General features: G+C 42.4%; 2 protein-coding genes and 1 non-coding gene across 4 annotated transcripts; 1 reads left to right on the forward strand and 2 right to left on the reverse strand.

Annotated features, from left to right (window-relative positions):
- The first annotated feature begins 102 nt into the window (after window positions 1-102).
- polg (polymerase (DNA directed), gamma) lies at window positions 103-9,106 on the forward strand. Its single transcript, XM_044035799.1, has 23 exons — window positions 103-234; window positions 676-1,273; window positions 1,716-1,911; window positions 2,051-2,218; window positions 2,321-2,467; window positions 2,605-2,684; window positions 2,792-2,974; window positions 3,380-3,525; window positions 3,604-3,727; window positions 3,825-4,049; window positions 4,205-4,322; window positions 4,773-4,865; window positions 5,117-5,224; window positions 5,317-5,477; window positions 5,557-5,610; window positions 5,701-5,818; window positions 5,889-6,024; window positions 6,514-6,760; window positions 6,862-6,984; window positions 7,092-7,260; window positions 8,007-8,215; window positions 8,312-8,472; window positions 9,042-9,106. Exons 2-23 carry the CDS (start codon window positions 702-704, stop codon window positions 9,104-9,106), a joined length of 3,603 nt encoding a protein of 1,200 aa, XP_043891734.1. The 5' UTR covers window positions 103-234; window positions 676-701.
- Window positions 8,639-19,349, reverse strand: fanci (FA complementation group I). Of its 2 annotated transcripts, XM_044035798.1 has the most exons (37): window positions 19,011-19,349; window positions 18,857-18,929; window positions 18,563-18,693; window positions 17,904-18,057; window positions 17,729-17,786; window positions 17,614-17,655; window positions 17,383-17,506; window positions 17,194-17,279; window positions 16,966-17,098; window positions 16,792-16,869; window positions 16,556-16,692; window positions 16,142-16,322; window positions 15,953-16,040; window positions 15,707-15,837; window positions 15,545-15,615; window positions 15,298-15,412; window positions 14,616-14,738; window positions 14,356-14,424; window positions 13,947-14,048; window positions 13,661-13,852; window positions 12,964-13,085; window positions 12,682-12,843; window positions 12,264-12,443; window positions 12,017-12,183; window positions 11,850-11,926; window positions 11,557-11,673; window positions 11,406-11,457; window positions 11,103-11,230; window positions 10,880-10,945; window positions 10,678-10,774; window positions 10,408-10,592; window positions 10,258-10,314; window positions 10,120-10,179; window positions 9,965-10,039; window positions 9,770-9,865; window positions 9,590-9,691; window positions 8,639-9,252 (listed from the first exon to the last, which is right to left on the reverse strand). In XM_044035798.1, exons 1-37 carry the CDS (start codon window positions 19,101-19,103, stop codon window positions 9,190-9,192), a joined length of 3,987 nt encoding a protein of 1,328 aa, XP_043891733.1. In that variant the 5' UTR covers window positions 19,104-19,349; the 3' UTR covers window positions 8,639-9,189. The 2 variants fall into 2 exon arrangements, with proteins under 2 accessions (XP_043891733.1, XP_043891732.1); XM_044035797.1 differs by having other exon boundaries at window positions 8,639-9,691.
- Window positions 19,350-23,096: 3,747 nt separating this feature from the next.
- Window positions 23,097-23,169, reverse strand: trnar-acg. Its single transcript has one exon. It is a non-coding gene; the product is annotated as a tRNA-Arg (tRNA).
- Window positions 23,170-23,765: the final 596 nt, after the last annotated feature.

Here is a 23,765-nt window from a genome sequence, read left to right on the forward strand (position 1 = left end):
TTTCCTGCCGAACACAGAATTTATGAGAATTCTGTACAACTGCGGTACAATTGCTTGCAGGTTGCTGGTGCAGTCATCCGGGCCGCTTAGCGGCGCTAAAGAGTTGTCCTGCTTCAGAAGCCTGTGGAGTCGCTGAGATGTTGACATGCTGAAGCATCAGCCTCATGTCCTGTGGTGAGGTGACGCTGTGTTATTGTTTGATAACTTAAAATTACTCAAGATAACACAACAACGGTAAGCTTCCTTTCCTTTGCTTTCGTTCCGAATATAACCAAAACATTTAGCAAGCATGTAATGGCTACAAAGGTGTGTAGTTGCTCTCAGGTTAGCAACACTTTCCTCGGTGGAAAACATCATGCTAAACGTTGATAAACTGAATAATGCTGTATTCATGTGGCCCAGTAATGTAGGTCAATAATTTTACCGTCACATTAGATCATTATGCTAACGTTGTTTTTGGCTCTTAATTTAACGCAAAAGCTTGATATTAACTGTGAGCTCAAACTGAAAAATATGCAAAATAGGTAATAGGTAATAGGTAGACATGAGTAATATGACCAGAAGAAAACATTTGTTTGGCTAAAGAGCACCTGTCAGATGAGCTGGAGCCATGTAGCACTTCCTTTCTGTCCTTCCTTGTAATCATGTTGCTGGTGTGGCTTCACTGTCTTCCAGCTCTGCTGTGAAGTCCCCATGAGGTGATGCTGCATGTGTTTCGCTGTCCTCTGCAGAGGCATCTCATCTCTCCACAATGGACATGCCTGCGCTCCCTGCTTTCCACCAAGCCTCACTCCCTTCAAGACAAGGGCTCCACAGAGACCCGTCGGAATCCCCTCAACATTCAGATGCTGTCAAAGAACCTCCATAAGCAAATCTTCCAAGGACAGGAACCAGAATACAGAGAGGAAGATGTGGAGCGCGGCATCAGGCATTTACAAAAACACCAACTGTGGGGGAAAGAAACGTCACTGTTGCCAGACGTCGAGCTGAAACTTCCTCAGATGTATGGCAAAAACATCGATGAACACTTCCGTGTCCTGGCCCAGAATCAGAGCCTTCCATACCTTGAGGCTGCCATTGACCTGCAGCAGGCCGAGCTCCCTCCCATGCCACAGGAGTGGAAGTGGGAAGTTGGCTGGACGCGCTATGGGTCCGATGGGGAGAGTCAGAGGGTGGACTTCCCAGAGGAGTCAGCTCTGGTGTTTGATGTGGAGGTGTGCATGTCAGAGGGACGGTGTCCCACAATGGCGGTCGCTCTGTCTCCCACTAACTGGTGAGGATGAAGAACTATATTGATGATGTAAATGGAAGACATGCACCTACAGGCATTTAATTATTTATTGTAACTTTTCAAATACAACACACTACCGCAACCCAATTCACAACATTTCTGACAGTAAAAAGTAACCTGTAAAATAAATTTGAATGGGTAAACCAGGCATTTCCAAGCGATACAGTGTATGTTTGATGAATTCATCTTAACTTTGTTCTATAGATATTATATAAAACACATCCACACAAATCTAAAGTAAAAGACACAGTTATTATTTGGCAACTCAAATAAAATCTGACTGATTAAGTTAACTATGGTGTAGCGAGGTGATGGATTTATATAGCCCCACGAAAGGAAACTAGGATTAAAAAAAACATAAATGTGCTTTTCTAAAACAGGCAGCAGTTGTATTAATTGTCTTTATCAATCTCCCACTTTCTAGGTATTCCTGGTGCAGTAAGCGTCTGATTGAAGAACGATACTCCTGGTCAAATCAGCTGACGCTTGCTGACCTCATACCACTTGAGACACCGACAAACTCTGTCTACCCTCCGAGAGGCCTGTGGAAAAACAGGCTAATCGTCGGCCATAATGTCAGTTTTGACCGATCATTCATCAAGGAGCAATACTTACTCAAGGTAACCGCTTCCTAGCATCCTGACCTCTTCAACCTATGTTGTGGAAGTAAATGGGAAGTTCTGTTGTTTGTATCTCAGGAAAGTTTATTTACTGTATACAACAGAAAACAATGTGTTTTTTTTTCCTTTTTTCCTAAAGGGTTCAAAGGTGCGCTTCATGGATACCATGAGTCTTCATATGGCCATATCAGGACTGACTGGGTTCCAGCGCACACTGTGGATGGCCAGTAAGATGGGCAAGAAGCGGGGTCTTCAGGAGGTCAAGGAACACATTAAAAAGACTGGACAAAAAAGAGAGGGCACAATGGTTTGTCTCTTTGTCTCCAAAGTTTCTCCACATCACATTTTTACTTGTCCTATTGCTGTTTTCACATCCGCAAAACTCAGTGTGGCTATTTGTGGCGTGCAGGTCGGCTCATGGGACTGGGTGAATATCAGCAGCATTAATAACCTCGCTGATGTCCACTCACTGTATGTTGGAGGGCCACCACTGAAGAAAGAGGCCAGAGAGATATTTGTCAAGGGTACCATGATGGATGTCAGGAACAACTTCCAGGTCAGAGGTTCATTATAAACTGTGCCAGACTGTCGGTCATCATAAGTCAAATGCAGTTGTTTCTAAAAGGTCTTGTGACTTGCATTCATCACGAAGAGCAGGTTGGCAAATAATTGTGCCTTTGCTGACCTCTTCAGGAGTTGATGCAGTATTGCGCCATGGATGTTGAGGCCACACACCAAGTCTTCCTAGAACAGCTGCCTCTCTTCATGGAAAGGTCAGAGCATCTCAACCTACAAATACAATGATTCAGTGTGTTTTCGCATCAACACACACAATGGTTAATTGTGCATCATTAATCTTGTCTTGATTGTCTTTTGTAAGGTGTCCTCATCCAGTGACCTTTGCAGGCATGCTGGAAATGGGCGTGAGCTACCTGCCTGTCAATCAAAACTGGAATCGATACCTGGAAGATTCCCAAGACATTTATGAAGAGCTGCAGAGGGAGATGAAGAAATCTCTGATGACCCTGGCAGACGACGCCTGCCAACTGCTGCAGGATGAGAGGTGGGGAAACATTTACATTTAAAGATCCTGTGTGTAATATTCAGAAAGGTTTATCAGCCAAAATTAAACTTATACTACTGATAAGTGTATAACTGCTTTAAAATAAAGATAATCTGCCTTATCTTAGAATAAGCCTTTTTGATTTAGGCAAGGGAGATTTTTGGAGACGGCCGTTTTGCTCTGCCATATTGTTACAACAGTTGACGTCCCTTTGTGAAGGTCACTGCTTTTCTGTAGTAGGAGGGAGTAATGAGAGGTTTGCAGTCTCACCATTAGATGTCACTAAATCTAATACTTAATGGTGATGAAGTATGATAGATTGTTGCCTACTTAAATCCAAGAAATGTGTTCTCTATTGTGCTTTGTACAAAAAATCCACTGAACAGCATACATTTAACATTTAAGATACAAAGATGACCCGTGGCTTTGGGATCTGGAGTGGGACGTGCAGGAGTTCAAGCAGAAGAAAGTAACAGCCAGCAAGAAGAAACAGTTGAAAAAATCAGCTGAAACAGAAGTTAATCCTCCTCCTCCTCCAGAAACGGAAGAAGGTAAAAGCACTCAGAAGCTGGATATTCGTTTGTTTTTTTAAAGCCGTCTTTCTTACAGTTGAGTTCTCGTCATATTAGATCCAGGTCCACCATCTGAAGAGGAGATGGCAAATGCTCACCCCAGCAGACTGGCTGTGGAGAAACTGAAGGAAACAGTAAGCCGACTTCCTAAGAGAAGGCAACATCTGCCTGGACATCCTGGGTAAGAGCACAACCAGACCACTGCAGCCAAAGAAATCCACGTTATTGTCCTTTTCTACCTATAGATACATCAGTCCTTCTCTTTATGGTGTCGTCAGGTGGTATCGTAAGCTGTGTGAGAAGATGTCAGAGGAGGAGAGCTGGTCACCTGGAGCCAGCCTGATCAGCCTACAGATGAGACTGACGCCGAAGCTGATGGGTCTGACATGGGATGGATTCCCTCTGCATTACTCAGAGAAACATGGATGGGGCTATCTGGTACCTGGACGTAGGGACAACCTTGATTCTCAGGAGGAAGACACTGGACCTGTGTGCCCACACAGGTACTTCATCCACTGCTCATGACTTCCAAGCATGATAGAGTACTTCTCATAAAAGATATAAGCGTGTTAGCGTCTTCATGAATGGCTGTTTATGTGTCGTTTTTATTCAGCCTCAGATTTAAAGTGCAAATGAAAAGCATTGTTGTGTTTCACAGAGCTATTGAGAGCGTTTACAGAGAGTATTGTGAGCAGAACAGCAAAGAGCGTCCTCAGGATCTGGACTCCAGTCTTCCAGATGATCTCATGTTGACTGACAGCGCAGTATGGTCAAAGGTACAAACATTCATGATTAATGCAGCATCAAATTGTGTTGGGTTTTTTTTGGTTTGTTTTAAAGATCATGTAAAGCTAATGCAGAGTTTTTCCTCTTCACAAATTGCATATGTTACAAAATAAATAATGCTCCTGCTCCTATAAAAACACACACTCTGACACTTTCTTTAAAATTCCTTGAGATGAGGAAATAGAATAGAGAAGAAGAACAGAAAGACTCCTGCTGTGAGGCTGCAGGTATCACATATAGAGAAAGAGGGAGAGCAGGACTGTAGCTAAACCAGCTCTGTGTTTTTGTGAAATAAGTCATTAAATGGTGAAAATGTCTGTCCCTAATAAATCAACTTTTTTAATCATTTGAATTTGGCAAGGTGGTTGGTAACGCTTTCTCCTTTTGAGGTGTTTGTGTCATGACAAAGATGTTTTTGTTTCTTCTTATTGCACATTAAGGTGGAGGAGTTGGGTTCCCTGGAGAGTTTGACGGAAGATATTGAAGTTAAAATGATGAGACCTGGGGAAAGGACCAGAGTAAAAAAACATGCTGTGAGTAAATTATTATCTATATCATGAACATACTGTTCGTAAATTCCCGGACTGTACAATTTGACCGGTGTTTGCAACTGGAAGTTCACAGACTTACTTCCTGGGCTTCACCACAAAACTACACCTGTTTTTATTTACAATCTATGACCATGAATTCATTTATGACGGTATTGTGCTGTGTATTGTTGCTTTCATTCTACATTTTCTTCAGTGTGAGACACCATTTTGTCTTCTGTCAACAACATTCCCAGGATTCCCCTAATGTCCCTGAGCATAGCCAGTGCCATTATCACCATGGAAACGGTCCATATAATGACGTAAATATCCCAGGGTGCTGGTTTTTCAAATTACCTCACAAGGTAAAGTGAAGTTTCAGCAGTTTCCTTGAAGTCTCCTAAATAAACCGTAGCTTTTCTCACCAAAACGATCTCACCGGATATTTTTGTTTCAGGACGGTAATCAAAACAACGTCGGCAGTCCTTTTTCAAAAGACTTTCTGGCCAAAATGGAGGACGGAACACTCGGGGCAGGACGGAGTGGAACGAATGCCACTCGAGCTCTGGAGATCAACAAAATGATGTCCTTCTGGAGGAATGCCCATAAACGTGTCAGGTAGCTGTTAGTTTTCCTCATGTTTGTGGATCAGCTTTGTTCAGGATAAAGTCAGTGATTTCTCTGTGTGCCCTCACAGCTCTCAGATGGTGCTGTGGCTGCGTAAAGGAGAGCTTCCACGCACCGTTGTCAGGTTTGTCTGGTGCCTCAGTTACAGTAGTTGATAGTGATCTGATATATAAGGGGGAAACACTCAGTGTACATTAAAAATGTCCTCCCATAGAAACAAAGAATTTGATGAAGAGGGCCAGTATGGTGCCATATTACCTCAGGTCGTAACTGCTGGAACAGTAACACGTCGGGCTGTGGAACCAACATGGCTGACTGCCAGTAACGCTCGGGTAAGAGTCGATCAAGAAAAGATGCACATCACGTCGTATGACAAAAAATTGCAGTATTTTGTGTCCACAGCGGGACCGAGTAGGCAGCGAGCTGAAGGCCATGGTGCAGGTGCCACCCGGGTATCACCTGGTTGGAGCAGATGTCGACTCTCAGGAGCTGTGGATTGCTGCAGTTCTAGGAGAGGCTCACTTTGCTGCCATGCACGGTGAGATTAGTCAAATCATTTCTCATCCCCGTTCAGACCTGGAATTGACATCTGTTCTGAGCGATTCAGAACAGATGATTGATCGTCGGGTTGATTTCATACAATGTTGATTACATGACTCTCTTGGAATAAAAATATGTCATGTAAACACACTGATCCGAGATGTAGCTCATTCAGAAGTGATTTGTTCTATGTGAGGACAGACAGAGGCAACAGCAACATAATGTTAGTAAAGTGAGACTACAATCAATATATGTGGGTGCTGATAAGTATAAAAAAAAAATGTGTTCACTAAGAAACTGCAGGCGGTCAGCAAAGGACTGTTATGTGTCCTGGGGACAGTGAATGTGGACACATTTGTCCTCAAACCCCCTCTGAATGTGGTTTTTATCTTCAGATTCTAGGACACATTCGGGCCATTTTTCATACTTAAAAATGATATTTTTTGTTTTAGCTGCGTTTCATCCTGACAACTGTTGAAATCATCAGGTTGTACAGCATTTGGCTGGATGACCCTTCAGGGGAAGAAGAGCCAGGGCACGGACCTGCACAGCCGCACTGCAGATGCTGTGGGTATCAGCAGAGAGCATGCAAAGGTGTTCAACTATGGACGCATCTACGGAGCAGGACAACCCTTTGCAGAGAGGCTGCTCATGCAATTCAACCACCGTCTCAGTCAGGTTGAAGCTGCCAGCAAGGCCAGGCAGATGTATGCCTTAACCAAGGGTATACGCAGGTATACTCAACAAATTGTTTGTGTCTTCAAGTAATGATGTATTTTTACTTGGCTGGGTTAAGTTGACCTCTAGCTCTGCATATTTGTGCTTATTTTGTCAGATACAATCTGTCAGAGGAGGGTGAGTGGCTGGTCAAAGAGCTGGATATAGAGGTGCATAGGGAGGAAAATGGAAGTGTCTCCCTGCAGGAGTTGAGGAGGATTTCTAGACTGGCTTCAAGTTGGTGAGAGAGCAGCCAAATCTTCTCCTGAACACAACACAATATTATATCCTCCTACCTACATCCCCTCATTTGCTCCTTTCACTGTATTCCCCTTCTCTGTTCCTCAGCTCGAGGCGAAAGAGGTGGGACATAGTGGGAAAACGTCTGTGGGCTGGAGGAACTGAATCGGACATGTTCAATAAGCTGGAGAGTATCGCTCATTCAGCACAGCCGGCCACTCCTGTCCTGGGCTGCAGAATTAGCCGAGCACTGGAGCCAAAGGCAGTTAAGGATGAGGTGAGAGACACAAAAAAAATCAAATCATTAGTACGAGGAAATTCACAATTTAACTGTCCACAGCCAACTGGCAATGGAACCTATAATTTACAGTGAGGGTTGTCACAGAATATTCAAGACAACCAGCATCCCAGATGTTTAGTTTAGTAGTGACTGGATGTATATTTGTGTGCTGATGTTATGCCAGTCCAAAAGCATGCAGATTTGGGGATTAGGCACTCTAAATAGACTGTAGGTGTGAATGTGAGAGTGAATAGTTGTTTGTCTCTATGTGACCCTGTGATGGACTGCTGTACCCCACTTTTTGCCTTGTGAGTGCTTTATACCCAAGAATGTCTCAAAAGAATCGACTCAAATTTGGCACAAAAGTTAACATGGATTGGTGTTGCTTTACAAAATATTTTTCTTTTAATTATGAAATTCCTTTTGGAAGACACAGGTTGTAATGTTTGGTCTTCGTGAACAGAAATAATGTAACATTATTTGTATGCTGTGTCCTTCATCTGAAGACTAGACCAGAACTAGACCCAGCTGAGGGAGTGTATGTGTATACACAGCAACAGCACAGAGTCGGGCAGGGGACAAGAAGCATTTATTCAGTCAGACTGAAACACTGTTGGTCAGCAGAGCACCTGCTGGTTGGTAATTCCAGTCCCTGGTAAAATTGTGGTCCTGAGTTACAAAAGAATCTTACCTCTTAAGGTGGATATTAATGTTTCCATCGCCGTCTCTTTTTGTTTTGTCAGTTTATCACCAGCAGAGTGAACTGGGTGGTCCAGAGCTCAGCGGTGGACTACCTTCATCTGATGCTGGTGGCCATGAAGTGGCTCTTTGAGGAGTACAACATCGACGGCCGCTTCTGCATCAGCATCCATGACGAGGTGCGGTACCTCGTCCGCAGTGAAGACCGCTACCGGGCGGCGCTCGCACTTCAGATCACAAACCTACTCACGAGGTCTGCTCGCAGATAAAGAATTGTTTATAACTTTGTCAAATGATTTGCTGTGAATCAGGCAGTGAACTAACCGCGTTTGTATTTTGTTTGGGGCAGGAGTGCATTTGCCCATGCCTTAGATATGCAGGACCTTCCTCAGTCAGTAGCTTTCTTCAGTGCAGTTGACATTGACCAGTGTCTGAGGAAGGAGGTCACCATGGACTGTGTGACTCCCTCTAACCCCACGGGTCTGGAACGCAGATATGGTCTCTCGCCTGGTGAGTTCTGCAAACCTTCATCTGCATCTAATCGAAGTTTCTGTAGCATGAGGCATCGTAAATGTAAAACTAAAAAATTTATTTACTGTGATATATACAGAAAAAACAGGAGGGGAAATAAAGGATCATAAAGCCCAAGCAAATATCAGATGTAATTGATCGTGGCTTACATTTTTAATTTTTTATTTGAAATAACATTTAAAGTTTTAACTATACAAAACACTATGTACAATACTTTACCCCTGATACCTACAAAATCCCGTGTGAGAAAGAAAAAAGCAAAGAAAACTTTATTTTAAAACAAACTTCAGGGGATCTTACTTTTTCTTCCGTTCGTGTAACCAAAGACTGATAAAACAAGTATCATATCTTTATAACTGTGCTACCTTTAACAGAACAATTCTTAACAGTAACATGTATCTTAACAAAAAAAATAAGTAGAGAGTTCATCTGGATGAGACTGAAACAGGAATACTTTGTAGTCCTTGTAGTGATGTAAAATAGAAATGTGTGTCAGGAAATACACCCATGTTGCTTTTGTAAAATGTGAACACACTGTCTTTCCACAGGCGAAGCCTTGGACGTCTACGAAATCATCAACATCACTAAAGGCTCACTGAACAAAGAAAGATAGCACAAAACTGCCAAGAGACTGTTCAGCAGCAATTCAGACCTGTGAGGAATGTGACGTGTGAAACACTGGAGTTCAGCGTCGGCTCACTGTTTCCGTTTCTTCTGTTTGGGTTCTTGTGTCTCCTGTGACTCCTGAGAGTTTTGAGTCTGAAAGGAGCACAAGATGGAACAAACACTGAAAAATAGAATCCCAGATGTGTAGATTACAGACAGTCTGACAGTATCTGCATATTGTCTTCTATCGACTTGACAAAGGGAAACAGAAATGCTTCTCCATGCCAGATTTAAAAGCTACTAAAGCATCCAGAATTTCTAAATCTGTATCTGCCATTTTCACTATACTAGAACTGTAGAGGCAGCTAGTAAAAGTGCAAGTGGGATGTGCTACTACAGACCATCCTTTTCTTCTGGGAAGATCCATGATGCGTTGATGTGAAATTGACAGTACAGTTATACATGAGTTACAGGATGAGATGGGACTTGCCTCTTGGCTGTCGTCCTGCTCCTGCAGGGCAGCGTTCAGAGTAGCACCGTTGATGCGGAAATCTCTGGAGGTGCTCAGCTTCATGTACTGCATCAGATTTACCTGGACAACAACATAGACTTAGATGCCAGAAATTACAGTATTTTTCCTTCATATTTTCCTTTGTACGTCTGTGCACACCTTTGATTTCTTTGAGAGTGTAATGAGATATTTCTCATACTGTTCAATGCTAAAGATCAGTTCAGGGATGGTCTTTGTCTCTCGCAGAAGTTTTGCCTACCAAAAGAAAGAATAAATGGGATGTTTACAGTACACTTGTCGTCATCAATCGCAATATTTTCAGTGACACAATAGCAAGAGGTAAAGTGTCCTTACAGAAGCAGCCACGCTCACTTCAGCCCTTTTCTTTTTCTTCTTGTCATCGGCACCTGCACCATTGAGTTCAGCACTCTAATAGGGGAAACGCGTTCCTTCATTAAATAAAACACACAACACATCAGAGGGGACTTGATGTGTGAATGGATTTGTACCTGTGCATGTGTGATGAAAGAGTAGCACTGTGGTGTTAGGTGTGAGCCAGAGAGTTTGACCTGCACGGGCGACACGAAACATTAGATCAGGAAAATGTCAGAGAAAACGTAAGGTTCAAACTGTGACACGCGACTCACCAGCTTCTCGAAGCGTGCAGGCAGCGTACCGTGCTGGGTACCACACACCTGGATGTACTGAAACAAAAAAGGGAGAGACAGGACACATGTTCATGTTTTTGTGTAAAGTGCCCACACACGTCAACACACCACGGTCACACATACACGTACATATTTGACAAGAGTGGTGAGGATGGCGTATGTGCGGCTCAGTTCTCTCAGCAGTGTTGCGGTGCAGGTCCCAGAGGGCAGAGACGTCTGGACCAGCTCGTTTAACGCGGTCAGAAGCTTCCCGAGCTGCAGCGTCACCGCTTTCTCAATGGGATCCTGCTGATCTGCGGTCTGGGTGGATTCGTCTATGCACCAAGGACACAGCAACATTTCAGTCTGTGTTTTATTCCCCTTGAATCCAAGTGAGCAGCAGTGTGACAGGATTCTTACCAGAGCCAGATTTGTCAGAAGCCGTCTGAATTTTCTTTCTGGCAATCAACCACTCCAATTCATCAAGCACTCGGTCAACCTGAGACAGCACCAGCAGCTGTGGAAAACAGATAAAAAAAATGACGACAAAGCCTGAAACAACATGACACAAAACCACGGTCACAGAAAATCAGATGCCTCCATTCAGAAACTAAACGCTCACTGTTGCAGTCGTAGTTGTCTTGGTGTTGATGATGGCAAAATGTGACTGATTTTCCACCTCCACTTCCTGCACAGAAAGAGAAGGTATGGAGATGTATCCACTTTGTGTTTTCCTTTCATAGACATGCCAACATTTTACACTCACATATAAAATGTACTGTATACAGATGTGGAATGTAATTAGTAAGATGGAATAATATGTGGGTATCACTGAGTGTGTGTACCGGATCGATATCCCCCAGCTCGCTGTGGATGTCTTGGCATAACTGGAGCAGCAGGCTCACGGGACTCTTATAGAGAGCATTTAGGTTGAAGAGCAGAGAGAGCAGCCCCTTGGAAAAAGCAGGATCCTCTGTAGGAGATAGATCATCACCTACTACTTTAATCATCAAAGAATTGGTTTGAGTGTCACATTGTTCATTTATAAGTCTTTAATTGGAATATTTCCTGTTTCTTTGCTACTTTATTTATTTAGTAAACAGAAAAAAAAAACGTCTAACAAGACAAGTTGCACCAACGTTACTCACCAAAACCAGTCTCCTTGCAGATTTTCACTGTCCATGTGATCATCTGAATAAACTGTAGATGTAACCATGTGTAAGTGGAAGCAGTGAAACTGAATGAGTTATTTGAGAAACACGTTCTCACACACACACACACACACACACACACACCAACCTGTTGGGACGAGGGCTTCAGCTGATGTGAGAGCACACTCAGGATGCTCACCAGTAGCTGAGCCTCTTTACTGTTAAATGCCTCCTCTCCTCCACTTAACTGGGTGAACAGCGCCCTCTGTTGAAAAGGAGTTTGAGTGGTGATGGTAAAATAGGCTGCAAAATGAACACTGTTCATGGCCTTAAAAACACAACTGTCACACGGAAATAGGAAGCATATATGAAAATATATTCACAATTGTGAAATAGATGAAAAAGCTACTGCATCCCAAAGAAACTGCTGTACAAACACACCTGAAACTGTCGAATATAGAAGAAGTTCATTTCTGTGTTGTTGCCTTCATCTGGCTCTGGGTGGTCCTCTGCAACATCTGCAATAAAAAAAACACAAAGCCCTGTCTGTCGTCAGGTGAAAATGAGAATGCTCTGCTTTTACAGTTTGAAAACATTGCACGTTTTACCCATGTTGGCGAGAAGCTGAGCCATCTTGTGTGGATAACGCTGCTGACAGGTTGTGAAGACCCTGAGCAGACCTTCCAGACACAGCAGAGACAAGCTGGAGCTCTTCTCCTTCCTCCCTTCCTCCTCCACCACACTGGGGATGTTGGTGTAACGCCACATCAACACGCTGGGAAGACACGGTCACACCACACGTTACTTCTCTAGTGTCTGACTCAAACTGTGTTGTTTACGCCAAAGGGTTCCAACCTCGTCATGTCACAGAGAAAGCGGAAAGTCCTGTCTGTGTTCTGTCCATCGGGGCCGTCTGTGTGTCCAGTTTCCTCCAACTGCTGGATTTTCTGTACAGCGACACTGAGCGCGTAACGCAAGAATTCGCCACTGGAGCGCAGCACTGAGAGAGCCTCCTCTTTGCTCTGAGTGCTGTCTCTGAGAATAAAAAAAAATTGATATATGTTCATCTTTAGATTTTCCACAACAATTCAGTTATTATGGTTTTTGGCTGAATTTGTCTGTTTGTGAGCTGAAGTTTTGAGGAGATCCATATATGGAACCTGAGCAGCCTTGGTGGAGGTTTTGCTCTCCTAGTGCATTAACAATCAATTCACATTTAAGACAATACAATTAAACATATTTTCTTCATCTCAAAAGGAGTAACAGCGCTTACCTGAAGAGCACAGTGAGCAAAGTTGATATGAAGCCCAAGGACAGTAAACTGCGGGGGGTCTTGTGCGAGGGTGCTCGACCTTTACCAGATTTCTCCTTCAAAATCTCAGCCAGCTTGAAGTAGCGGTTAAACAGCTGCATGAGCTCCTCAAAGCAGCTTTTACTGCAACACAGGGAGACAAGGACACCATGTACTGTATGTCATTCACTGTAAAAAAAAACAAAAAAACATTATGCCACACAAACATCAACAACAAAGCGGGGATTGGTGGTACACAGCTACCTGTAGTTGGATTTGACGAAGCTGTACTCTATGAGAACCTCGTACACTCCCATCACCAGCACTGCATAGATGTTATTCTTCACTCCAACACTAGATCCCATGGAGAATTCTGCTGACTTGTCCTGATTAAAACACAAGTACTTAATGGTAGCAACATCACAGCAACAGAAAACAAGTCAAGGAAAACACTCAAGCAGATGTGTGTTTCCTTCCAAACATCCCTTAAGGATGCTTAGTGTGTTTACCTCGGCCAGACAAGTCATTACAGTAAAAGGTCCAGTGTGTAACATGGTTACACATGGTAGGATTTGTATAACTGCTATAAAGTAAACCACCGCAGACGTGTAAATGGACAAACCAGCCAGAGTGTGTGTTTTATATTTGGAAGAAGAAGCCCAAATAAACCAACAAAGAAGGAGGGAACAGCAGAGAGAGGGAGAGTGGCAAGTGTTTATACATCCTTTCTAGTATGTGAAGGTAGTCTCTCCATTAGTTGTCACTAAATCTTGCTTCCTCAGCTATTACATTTTACATTAACAGACTGTTAATGCGTCTCATCTTTACAGCCTTGTACAGGTTCTTAAAGTGTGTATTTAGGACAAAATAATACTCATGCCGAACATGGAAAGGTTGAGGCGCTCTTGAACAGCATGCAGTGTACATAATCTTTTTTTTTTACTGTGTCAGGGATACACACCAGCTCAAAGTCCTCCAGTTCACACTTGATCATTCGTCTTATCACACTCTCCAGGATTGTCTGGAGTTCAGACTGATAACCTTCCTCCTCTTCCTCATCGTCGTCGTCATCATCATCGTCGGCAGCGTTGGCCGATCGCCGCATGTTCTGCAGCCACAGCAGGCAATGAACAGTACAGCTCACCAGATGGGCCTGGGACAACAAGCAAACACTGTTTATAGCAGACAGTAACACAGCAACACCACAGTGCTGGCTGGGGTGTTTGGGGAGAGGGAGAAAGAGATACCAGTGGCTCCTGGAGGAAGACTTGGTCTCCGTGAGCGGTGATGCACGGCTCCAGCTTCACCGGGGGCAGGAGGTCTTGCTCAGACTCATAATACCGCCTCAGCTGAGGACACACAGTCATGTCAGACAGCAAACATGTTATTACATTGCACTGTTTGCACTTTAAGGTCCAGTGTTTTACATTTAGGGAGGGTTTATTGGCAGAAATTGACTCTGCATAAGTGTATAATTACTTTGAAATAGAAAGAGGTTGCCATTTGGCTGTTTTGTAGCACCATGTTTTGAAGCAGAAGCTCAATGCAAACAAAGATGACATCCATTGCAGTATGTGATGGTCATCATCGTTCCCCGGTGCACTTGGGAAAGCGGAGGGGTGACTGAACCTTTAACAGACACACACACATACATACCTGTGACAAGAGGGTCTGCATAATGGAGCTTGCAAGCTGAGAGTTGCGACGGAGAACATCGTAAAACCCCTGAAACAGGCAAGAATTGACCTTCTTCAGTATAAAAATGTCCTTCTCAAATGATATTAAGAATTGCTATACTACAACTGTTAAATTTTCTTCTACATGTATTTACAGTTGAAAGACATTTGAATTATTTACTCCTATCACGTGTATTTGTGATGCAATAAACTATAGAGTATAGAAAAGTGATCCCTTGCCTCATAAAGCGTAAGGCGAACGTCGGCCTGTTGACCCAGGCAGCGCCGCAGGCTGCTGAGGATCTCCAGACAAAACGCTTCATTGGCAGCGGAGTTGTAACGAGAATGAACGTCCACCTGGACCTGTGCACGTGTTCGCAAAGACACGTGTTATAAGACAGACCAGGTTTCAAACTGCATATTTACATTCACCTGGTTTAGGTTTCTGGCATGATTTGATTTTTGAACAAACAACCCATTACATTTCGAAGCTGGTCTAATTAAGGTGGTAGATACAGCAGACTTGGATAAAATCTTTTAGGTTAAAGCCCAAAAAATAAGTGATTTGATTAATACCGTGACCAAGACATAAATACACATTCGGGATTATTTTCAAACAATCGTTTAGTTCACAAAGGGTACACATTTGTCATTATCACCTAATCAGTTGATTATTTTGGTTTAGAAGATAACAATGGTGAAAAATGTCAATCTGTATTTCCAAACCCTCAAAATGACAACATATTGTTTTGCCCACAAACCAAGATATTCAGTTTACTGTCATGAAGGAGCAAAGAAATTAGAAAATATTCAAACATCAAGAAGCTGAATGTGAACATCGGAGCTTTGCATCTCTTTTCCAACATCCTTGTTTCAGATACATACTCCTGTAAAGACTACAAACACAGCTCTAAGTGTATACCTGACTGGAGGAGACGGCCTGGCTGCACTGGCTCGATGCCAAACTGCCCAACACTTTAAAGTTCTTAAGCAGCAACAGGAAGCCAGTCACCGCAGACTTCCTGCCATCCAGCTGGCTGGTAGAGTCATTTAAAGTGGAGAAAAGAGAAAGAAATCACTGCAGGTATTTCAACTGTGATTCTTTTGATCACAGAATTAGTCGCAGCATGAAAAATCTGCTGTACTGAAACATTGTGTGTCGTACGCACCTTGAAAACATGGCCTTGCGGAGAACTAGAATCAAAGCATCTTTCAAGGACATACTGACCTTGAGCAGGGGCTGGGGATTGAACCGTGAACAAACATTTCAATAAAGGAAGAGAAACGTGTGTAAACAATAAAAATAAAAGTGTGTCTGTGTTTTTAGGCACCTGTACAGCTTTAAGAAGACCCTGGACAGTGGCTAAGGGCAGAAATGACAGGTGGTCAAATGTCTCTGTCACCTTGGAAGAAGACTCCAGGAGGATCATGGGAGCAGAGCTCACGATGTCGGAGAAAAGGTCTGGTTATAGTGAAACAAAAATAAGTAAACATAGTGAAAATGTAGCCTCTACGCAGACAGATTAGGCACCATTTTAAATCTCTTATCTGGATCCATCATCTGAAGGTTGTGTTACCCAAGTAATGGCTGACAGGTGAGGCCGTCTTTGTGACCAGTCGACTCAAGACCTGCTCCAGTATCTCGCCCCTGATCGGCTCATGCATCTGTTGAAGAATAACAAGAGTAAGGGGAATAAATGCAGTAAATTAGTCAATATCGCTCATTAACACTGGGATAATTCAATAAAATGAAAACCAAATGTTACCTTAAAGCCCTGGAGAAGCACCTGACGCCCCAGCTTACATGCCTGCTGGGCTGGGGTCCTGGCTATGGCAGGGGACCCCTCTGTTGTCTTGCCAAATGGTCCAGGTTTGGGTCCAAATGTGTCCATGAGGAAGAAACCCAGCTGCACAAGTCCCTGTGTCACATGATCCCATCCAAACACACTGCACAGGCACACAAATGTAGGTTTAATGTAAGTGTGTGACTTGTATGCTGCATCCTGCAATGCTTAAACACCGCTATACTTTAAAATAAAGAGTCACGTGGAGCTGATAGGCTTAATCGACATTGTGTGAATGTAACAGACAATTGTTTATATTCAAAAGTTACACACTACCATTTTATTTATAATAGTTTAACATGTTGAAAGAAATTATACATGTTTTAATGTTCTGACCTGTTCTTGACTGTGCCCACTATCATGTGATCCACACTGCAGTGGCCAGGCACGACGTCCCGCAGGAACTTGGAGCCCTGCTGCAGCTGCTCATCCTTGAAGCTCTTGATGATCACCCCCTTCAAAAGGTCAAACACCTACTCATAACAGTGAGAGGAAAAGAAAAAAAATGAGTTTAGCTAAGAGGTCAAATGAATGAATGATGATGACTCAAAAAAATCATTTCATTTCCTCACCTGCTCTTCGTAGCGCTGGATACGTGTCACTGAGAGCAACAGGGCAGCACTGAAAGGACACAGATCGCCATATGACGTCTGCAGGGATGCAATTGAAGAATTACAGTAAAAGCCACCGTGTACATTTATATATATTTAAAAAAAATCAATTCAGACAGATAACTCATGAATAACCTTAAAACTTTTCAGGAATTCTCTCCCGAGTTCATGGTCCAGTCGTATGGCAAAGACTATGTGGAGGATAGCAGTGCCCTCCACGTGTCTTAATTGGTCCTGTGGAATGGACTGAACCTCTAAATCCAGGCTCCTGGTGAAGCAACAGACACACATAATCTGTAACAGTGTGTAGGAAATATAAATAAGAGTAAATACAGTAAAGAATAAAGTGGGTGAATCACTCACTCTCCATCTTTCTGCTCTTCTTCCTGGAGAATATCTTGCTCCTTAAAATAATCGATGATTCCAGCCAGGATCTGTTTCTTACAGCCCTGAGAGACAATGCAAGCACAGGTATTTAAATCATTAAAAGAAAAGTATATGACAAATGATGGAAACACTGTTTCACTCACACACACACACACACACACACACCTTAGAAGACAGAAGGAGCAGCTGGTAAACCAGGGGTGGAATCTCCTGCAAATCCAGTTTGGTAAACATTCGTAGCACTTTCTCCACCAGGAACTGCAGCTCCTCTGATGACAGGGGCACATCCCTGAAATGTGAGGTTAGTGCACTAAATTATTCTAAATGAAGGATAATTAATGCATTTATTCATATATGTATCTGAGAATTTCACGGCCCAATAGTCAACAGGTTTACCTGAACATGGTTGTCAAGTGGATAACACATTGTGGGTCCCATCTGCATGAAAACAATGATTTGAGTTTTGAAGAAAACAAACTAAATAATGTGTACACAGTATTGAAATATGTACCTGCTTGAGCAGAGACTGTTGATCAACTGCTTCTTGTATTCCTCACCACTGAGATCTCCTAAAATTAAATTGCAAACACCCAGAAGAGCCAGAAATGTATTGTCTTTTAAATTCCTTATTTCTAGCACCAGATAAGACACGAGTAATATCAAAAAAACAAAGTTTACGGACTTACCTTTGCCATAGGCCAAGGCTTCACATGCTGCAAGTGCGGTAAGCACGGTGGGAAAGAGCTCCAGGGATTTCCCACTTCCCATTTTTCCTACTTTAATGGCTTCAACGAAAAGAGACGCCAGTTGTGCAAGCGAGGGTCCGGACAGCGCATGAGTCTGTGGAAAATGTGAGAAAACTGGAATTAGACAGAAACAATATCAGTCATGTCTGCGGCAACGTGGGAACAAAAGAAACAGGTTTGTCAAATTCAAAACCAAGTAAAATAGTTGAACTCTATAGTTAAATTACAATAGTTTTATAAGCACCGGTGTTCCTGATCACATTATCACATCTTTATTTAAAAGGGAGTGTGTTACATATATATAATTAGTATATAACAACTCAGATGTAAATAAGCCAGTTAGGAGAGGGTGCTGATTTCTTCTCAGTCATAACGGTGAGTCAGTTAACCAGCATGCACTCTGAAACTGAAGAAGCTCAGCCATCATTAACGTGATTATTTACACCTGTGATTGTCCGACTGTATCCAGTCCAAATGGCTGTTGTGCAAAAGGTCCGTTGTAAACCGTGCAAAATAGGGCAGTGTGTTGATCGACACTGGGGAAAACTAATCGACCGACGTTGGCAAATGTTTGCCTTCTCTGCGCGCTGTCTCTTTACCTCCAGCATCAGAACTCCGATGATATCAGCTGCCACCTCCGTCTGAAGGTCCCTGGACTCGCACAGGGGGATGCAGTGTTGATAAACAACAAGTCTGCGGTTTGCTCCTTCGGTGGAACTCGGGGGAGATCCTGAAAACAAAACACATACTTGCTGTTGGACATGGCGTTAAAAAAAACACTTTCTCAAATATGTGTCAAGTAGGAGAGACTAGAAATGAGAGGTCCAAAGTCCTTGACATGAAGACAAGACATTTTAACTGAACCAACAACAATGATGCACATGCATACCAACCTTCAAATATGCCTTTAATTATGGCACAGACCTTCTTCCCCTTCAACGCGCTATTGGTAATGACGTCGATTAACTGGAGAATAAATAGAAGGTAGGTAAGTATTTCGGATGGCGTTGACAATTTCGTTTAAGCAAACTTTGTCACAATGATTACCTGGTCGTTTTTGATGGTGGACATGTACTTCTCAAGTTCGGCGGTATTGTCTCCATTTGACAGTGACACGATTTTATCTATTACAGTCTTCATGTTCAACCTAAAAACGCTCACAAGTTGCCGGAGACACGTCCGTTTGTTGTCAACCCCAACAGGCGTGTTTCTGTACGTGCGTATAGATCTAAGTTTCACAAATAACAGGTTTACCTCTGCGTTTGTGGTGTTTTCGCGAAAAGAGTTATGACAAAATAAAATACGAATGAAGCAGTCCGCGTGAAGCTCAAAGGCTCAAACCCTCGATGCCTTTGGAAACGCTTTCATAATGTTAAATAAAGTTCCCGCCGGCGAGCACTTCCTGTTTTGCTTTGAGTGTTACGCTGAAGTTAGCCTCCGATTCGTCAGCTTGAGATTCGGCACTTAAGGGGAATTTTTTTTAAATTAAAGGGGAAATTAACTTAATATGCAGTGCGACTGATTGTCTGTTTTTTATGACACTTTTAGGTAAGACATTAACTTTGCCTTACGCTTTTATTTTATTTGTGAAAATACTAGAGGGGAGAATACACTGTTTTTGTTTTTTACCGAGACCTCATTAGACCAAGCCCTGATCAAAAACCACTGGACTAGATTATCCTTCAGACCCTGAAGGTTCATAAAAACACAGTCTCTGATTTGTGAAAACTTTATTCTATTTGTGAAAATGACAGAAACAGGACATTTCCATTTTATTTTTACATGAAACATCTTATGGACATGAAGAATTCTTCTTTCTCACTTATATTAATAATAAAACATTAAACAAAAGTTCTGTTTATCTCTTGAGAAACATTAAACACAAAAGAAGAGTGGGACTCCTCCTCACTGGACAGGATGGCCTGAACAATATTGAATTTGAATTCATTATGAAAGTAATAAAACGTGAATATTCAAAAGTGTGCCTTTATTGCATTTTCACAAATAGAATAAAGGTTTCAAAAATCATAAACCATGTTTTTATGAATCTTCAGGCTCTGTAGGTATAATCTAGTCCAGATTTGAGAAGTAGGTACAGTGGTTTTTGATCTGTACCCGGTCCAAAGTGCTCTATATGCTGAAAAATATGCCTTTATTTCATTTTCACAAATATTAAATGTTATAAAACACTCTAAACACTCTAAAATAAACAAGCAATCTTACGTTGTATGTAGCGTATTTGTTGTCAGTAGCGCGCACAGGCAGACACTAGGTGGTGCTATAGCACCTGCCGTTGCCCTCTGGACCAAACAAGTGCCCTTTTGAAAGTTCGTTGTTTAATTTTTAAACAGTGTACGTGGCCCTATAAATTCTCGACGATTAAAAGCGTGTGATAATATTGCCCCAATTAATATGCCACCCCTCCTCCTCCGCCGCACACACCTCTCTTCCTTTGTCAACGTGAACGCGCAGAGCGGGCACAAACGGAGGCGCGTTGCGGCAGCAGTGCACATCTGTAGCCCGCACACACCTGCTCCCGGCCCTGTCCCACCAGCCAGGTAACACATAAATGAATCGAGTCGAATGTATTGTTTGCCCCCTAAGCCTCAGTTGCCAAGCTATAACTTGTATTTTTCTGTCTCTGTTGTGAAGTAGTCTGTCTCATACAGCGCCACCACAGCTGAGTATAAATTAGGCTAATTTATGCTCAGCTGTGGTGGAGTAGGCTAGCCAACTGCGGGCTTGCTTAACAAGCTTGACGCTAGCCCAAAAACTAATGTCGGTAGAGCTTGTCATTAGTACAACAAGTGAATCCATCAGTACACTTAAGCTGAATATTTAGTATTGTGTAGGTTTACATTAGTCTACATAATTAACATGTATGCTAAACTATGCTCACTCTTGCTCACTTTAGAGAGTGAGCATTGCCACACTCTAAAGTTTAGAGTGGCAATACTAACTCTTCACTCACTCATTATACTTTGTACAACAGTTCTGACACCTTCAGTTCTTAACATGTTGACATAAATAAATATGTAATTACATTATGCCACAATGCCTGTAATGTTTTTTTTATAATCTCTCATTGCTACAGTAAGGCAGCCGATAGCTCCACATGCCACACAAAGTGCCTTTATTTTTCACTGAGCACCTATCCCCCAAAATGTGTGTGCACGCCACTGATTTGTTGTAATTATTAACATTATTTTTCTTAATTTTATGAAGATGAAGGGTGTTACCAAAGTACCCATGATGTAATGGTGGCTTTCTGTCTTTATTGCACTTTTTTGCAATGACACACCTGCAATTAATATCAAGATGTCAGCTCATGGGGAACCTAAACACGGTAAGTCGTAGGATGGTATTTCAGGTCAGACAGAATCCTAATGTGAACGTCAATTTGTAGTTTGAGTAGCAATGAGTACAATTCTACGAGAGCACAGCCAACATAACATATTTTGTTACAAATGTGTGTATTTAATAGCAACTCAGACCCTACATCATGCAAAGTGGAGTCTTAAATGTAGGAAACTTGGTTTCCGATGTTACTCGCCTGTAGAGTTGTTCCGATTCCAAGACCAGTATCGGAAATGCCTCCGATACTGCCGAAAAATGTGGGCATTGGTATCGGCGAGTACTGGAGTCCATGCACCGATCCAATACCACGTAATTTATTAGAGCTCTGTTAGCTCTGACACGGTTCTTCTTTGCCGCTCTGGAAACAGTTACGCTGTGCTGTTTTAGAGGTGTGAAGAAGAACTGATCACCCGACACCTGTAGACAAGGAGCTAACGTTAGCTCATCATGTCAGCGGTTTGGCAGTAATTACCAGTTAGCTCCATTAGCGTTGTTAGCTGTGCTAGCTCTGTTAGCGCGCCTACAGTCAAACTGGAGCGGCCCGTTTATTAAACGAAAAGAGCAGTGCTAAAACTAACCAGCGTACCTGTGTCCCGCGTATGTATGCCTCTGCTTTTAAAGTTTAGCGTTACTTCAGAGACTCATTTTAACAATCTGGAGTCATGTAAAAATGATGTCACGCGCATCCTTTCCTGGTCAATCGTCATGGCAACATAAAGCTCTGCCAGTGCTGCAGTGTTTGGACCAGAGTCAAAACAAACGTACAAGCTGAAAAACGAAATAACATATCACTGGTAAAAATAAATGGTGTCCATTTGCTGTATTCGTTCATGTTTTCATGACCTTGTGATGCTGGCCAGAGTCATTTTCCAATGAAGGACAAACTCTTCCTGTGCAGGAAACAACCAATGTCTGTGAACACTGCCGGAGTCTAGTTCACCATTCCCCATCTCTGTTCCACTTCAGGCAAGATACGTTTCCATGCAGCTAGAAGATAAACTTGATTTGCTGGAAAAAAACAGTTAAACAGAACAAACTTCATTATTGCTTTAATTGTTTTAACTATGTGTTTTCTTCTGTTTTAAATTCTGTTTATTGTCATATCATATTAGCTTTATTTAATTTTAATGTATTTTAATGCTCACCTTGACTTTTGAAGCTCTGTGTGTTGTAATCTCTATTGTAAAGCACTTTGAGTTATGAATTCATGGTGGAATCTTGGTAGCTTCCCGGCCGCTGATTGGCTGGAGTCTACAATTCTTGGTAGAATCTTGGTAGCTTGCCGGCCGCTGATTGGCTGGAGCCTACAATTCTTGGTAGAATCTTGGTAGGAGACTGGAAGCTGATTGGCTCTCGCTACCAAGAATTAACTCGACTTACAGGTGACATGTAAACCGACCTCGATGTCGCGGGTTCGACTCCCGATAGTCCCGATTCTCCGTTAAGTTTACATGGCAAAGTTCAGTCAAACTGAGGACCCCCAGGTAACGAATATTACGTATATCCACATAGTTAAAGTTATGATAATGTGTCTTGTGTAGTAAAAGATGTTGATTGTAGATTTTTTGAGCACTGGTGATACTTTAATTACCTCGACTCACGGGTGGCAGGGAGAGGAGCTACAATTGGCCAGAACTTGTTAGATACTTGCCAGGAGACGGAACGTGATTAAACCTCATTTATCAATACTTAGCGCGACTGTAAACACAAATACGAAACAAATCAAAACCCTTTCAACACCAGTGGGCGTAATAATAAGGTAAGAACGAAAAAAATCGAGCTAGCCAGGAGTCGAACCTAGAATCTTCTGATCCGTAGTCAGACGCGTTATCCATTGCGCCACTAGCCCGTTGGAAACTATTCAGAACTTTAGGTCATATTTATAGACATCTTTATATGTCTTATACGATAAATGTCCTCTATAAATCATTTAGCAGTCATACGAGTATAACGTTCCTCGTTATTCACGGAAAATGTGTCATGTTAGCGTACTTATTTCGCTGTACTAATAAATGTAGTAGGAGTGATCACATACTGCGATTGTAGGACGTCGCTGAAGTTAGCTTGCGATTCGCCAGCTTCCGATTCGGCATTTAAGGGGAAAGTTAAGGGGAAATTAACTTAACGTGCATTGCGACTACGCTGTACGACTTCTCAAATCTGGACTAGATATTCAACATTCATTTGATATTCAAAATAAAAAACTATTATAGGGACTATTAGGGATGTCAAACCACTTGTGCAACGTAAAGACAAGTGGTTTGACATCACCAGGTCAAAAGATAAGGAAGCATAATAGATTTAAGTTGAGCAAAATGTCATACAAAATAATCAAAAACTTGCGATACATGAGGGATCTTACTATCTGTGTTGCACAGTTGGTTTGACATAGTTAAATGCAGTTTTTGTTTTTTTTTGAATATCAAATGAATGTTGAATATCAAA

Source organism: Solea senegalensis, linkage group LG10 (genome assembly GCF_019176455.1).
Source record: "Solea senegalensis isolate Sse05_10M linkage group LG10, IFAPA_SoseM_1, whole genome shotgun sequence".
Classification (NCBI taxonomy): domain Eukaryota; kingdom Metazoa; phylum Chordata; class Actinopteri; order Pleuronectiformes; family Soleidae; genus Solea; species Solea senegalensis.

Excerpts from the sequence above, each read along its gene's own strand:
- polg (XM_044035799.1), top strand. The coding sequence starts at position 702 with ATGCTGCATGTGTTTCGCTGTCCTCTGCAGAGGCATCTCATCTCTCCA. Across the intron at positions 4,866-5,116 it reads CCAGAGTAAAAAAACATGCT|GATTCCCCTAATGTCCCTGA; the intron begins GTGAGTAAATTA and ends CAACATTCCCAG. Across the intron at positions 5,478-5,556 it reads AATGCCCATAAACGTGTCAG|CTCTCAGATGGTGCTGTGGC; the intron begins GTAGCTGTTAGT and ends GTGCCCTCACAG.
- fanci (XM_044035797.1), bottom strand. The coding sequence starts at position 19,103 with ATGAAGACTGTAATAGATAAAATCGTGTCACTGTCAAATGGAGACAAT. Across the intron at positions 12,444-12,681 it reads TTGCTCACTGTGCTCTTCAG|AGACAGCACTCAGAGCAAAG; the intron begins GTAAGCGCTGTT and ends TTTTATTCTCAG. Across the intron at positions 10,315-10,407 it reads TCACCACTCTTGTCAAATAT|TACATCCAGGTGTGTGGTAC; the intron begins GTACGTGTATGT and ends TTTTTGTTTCAG.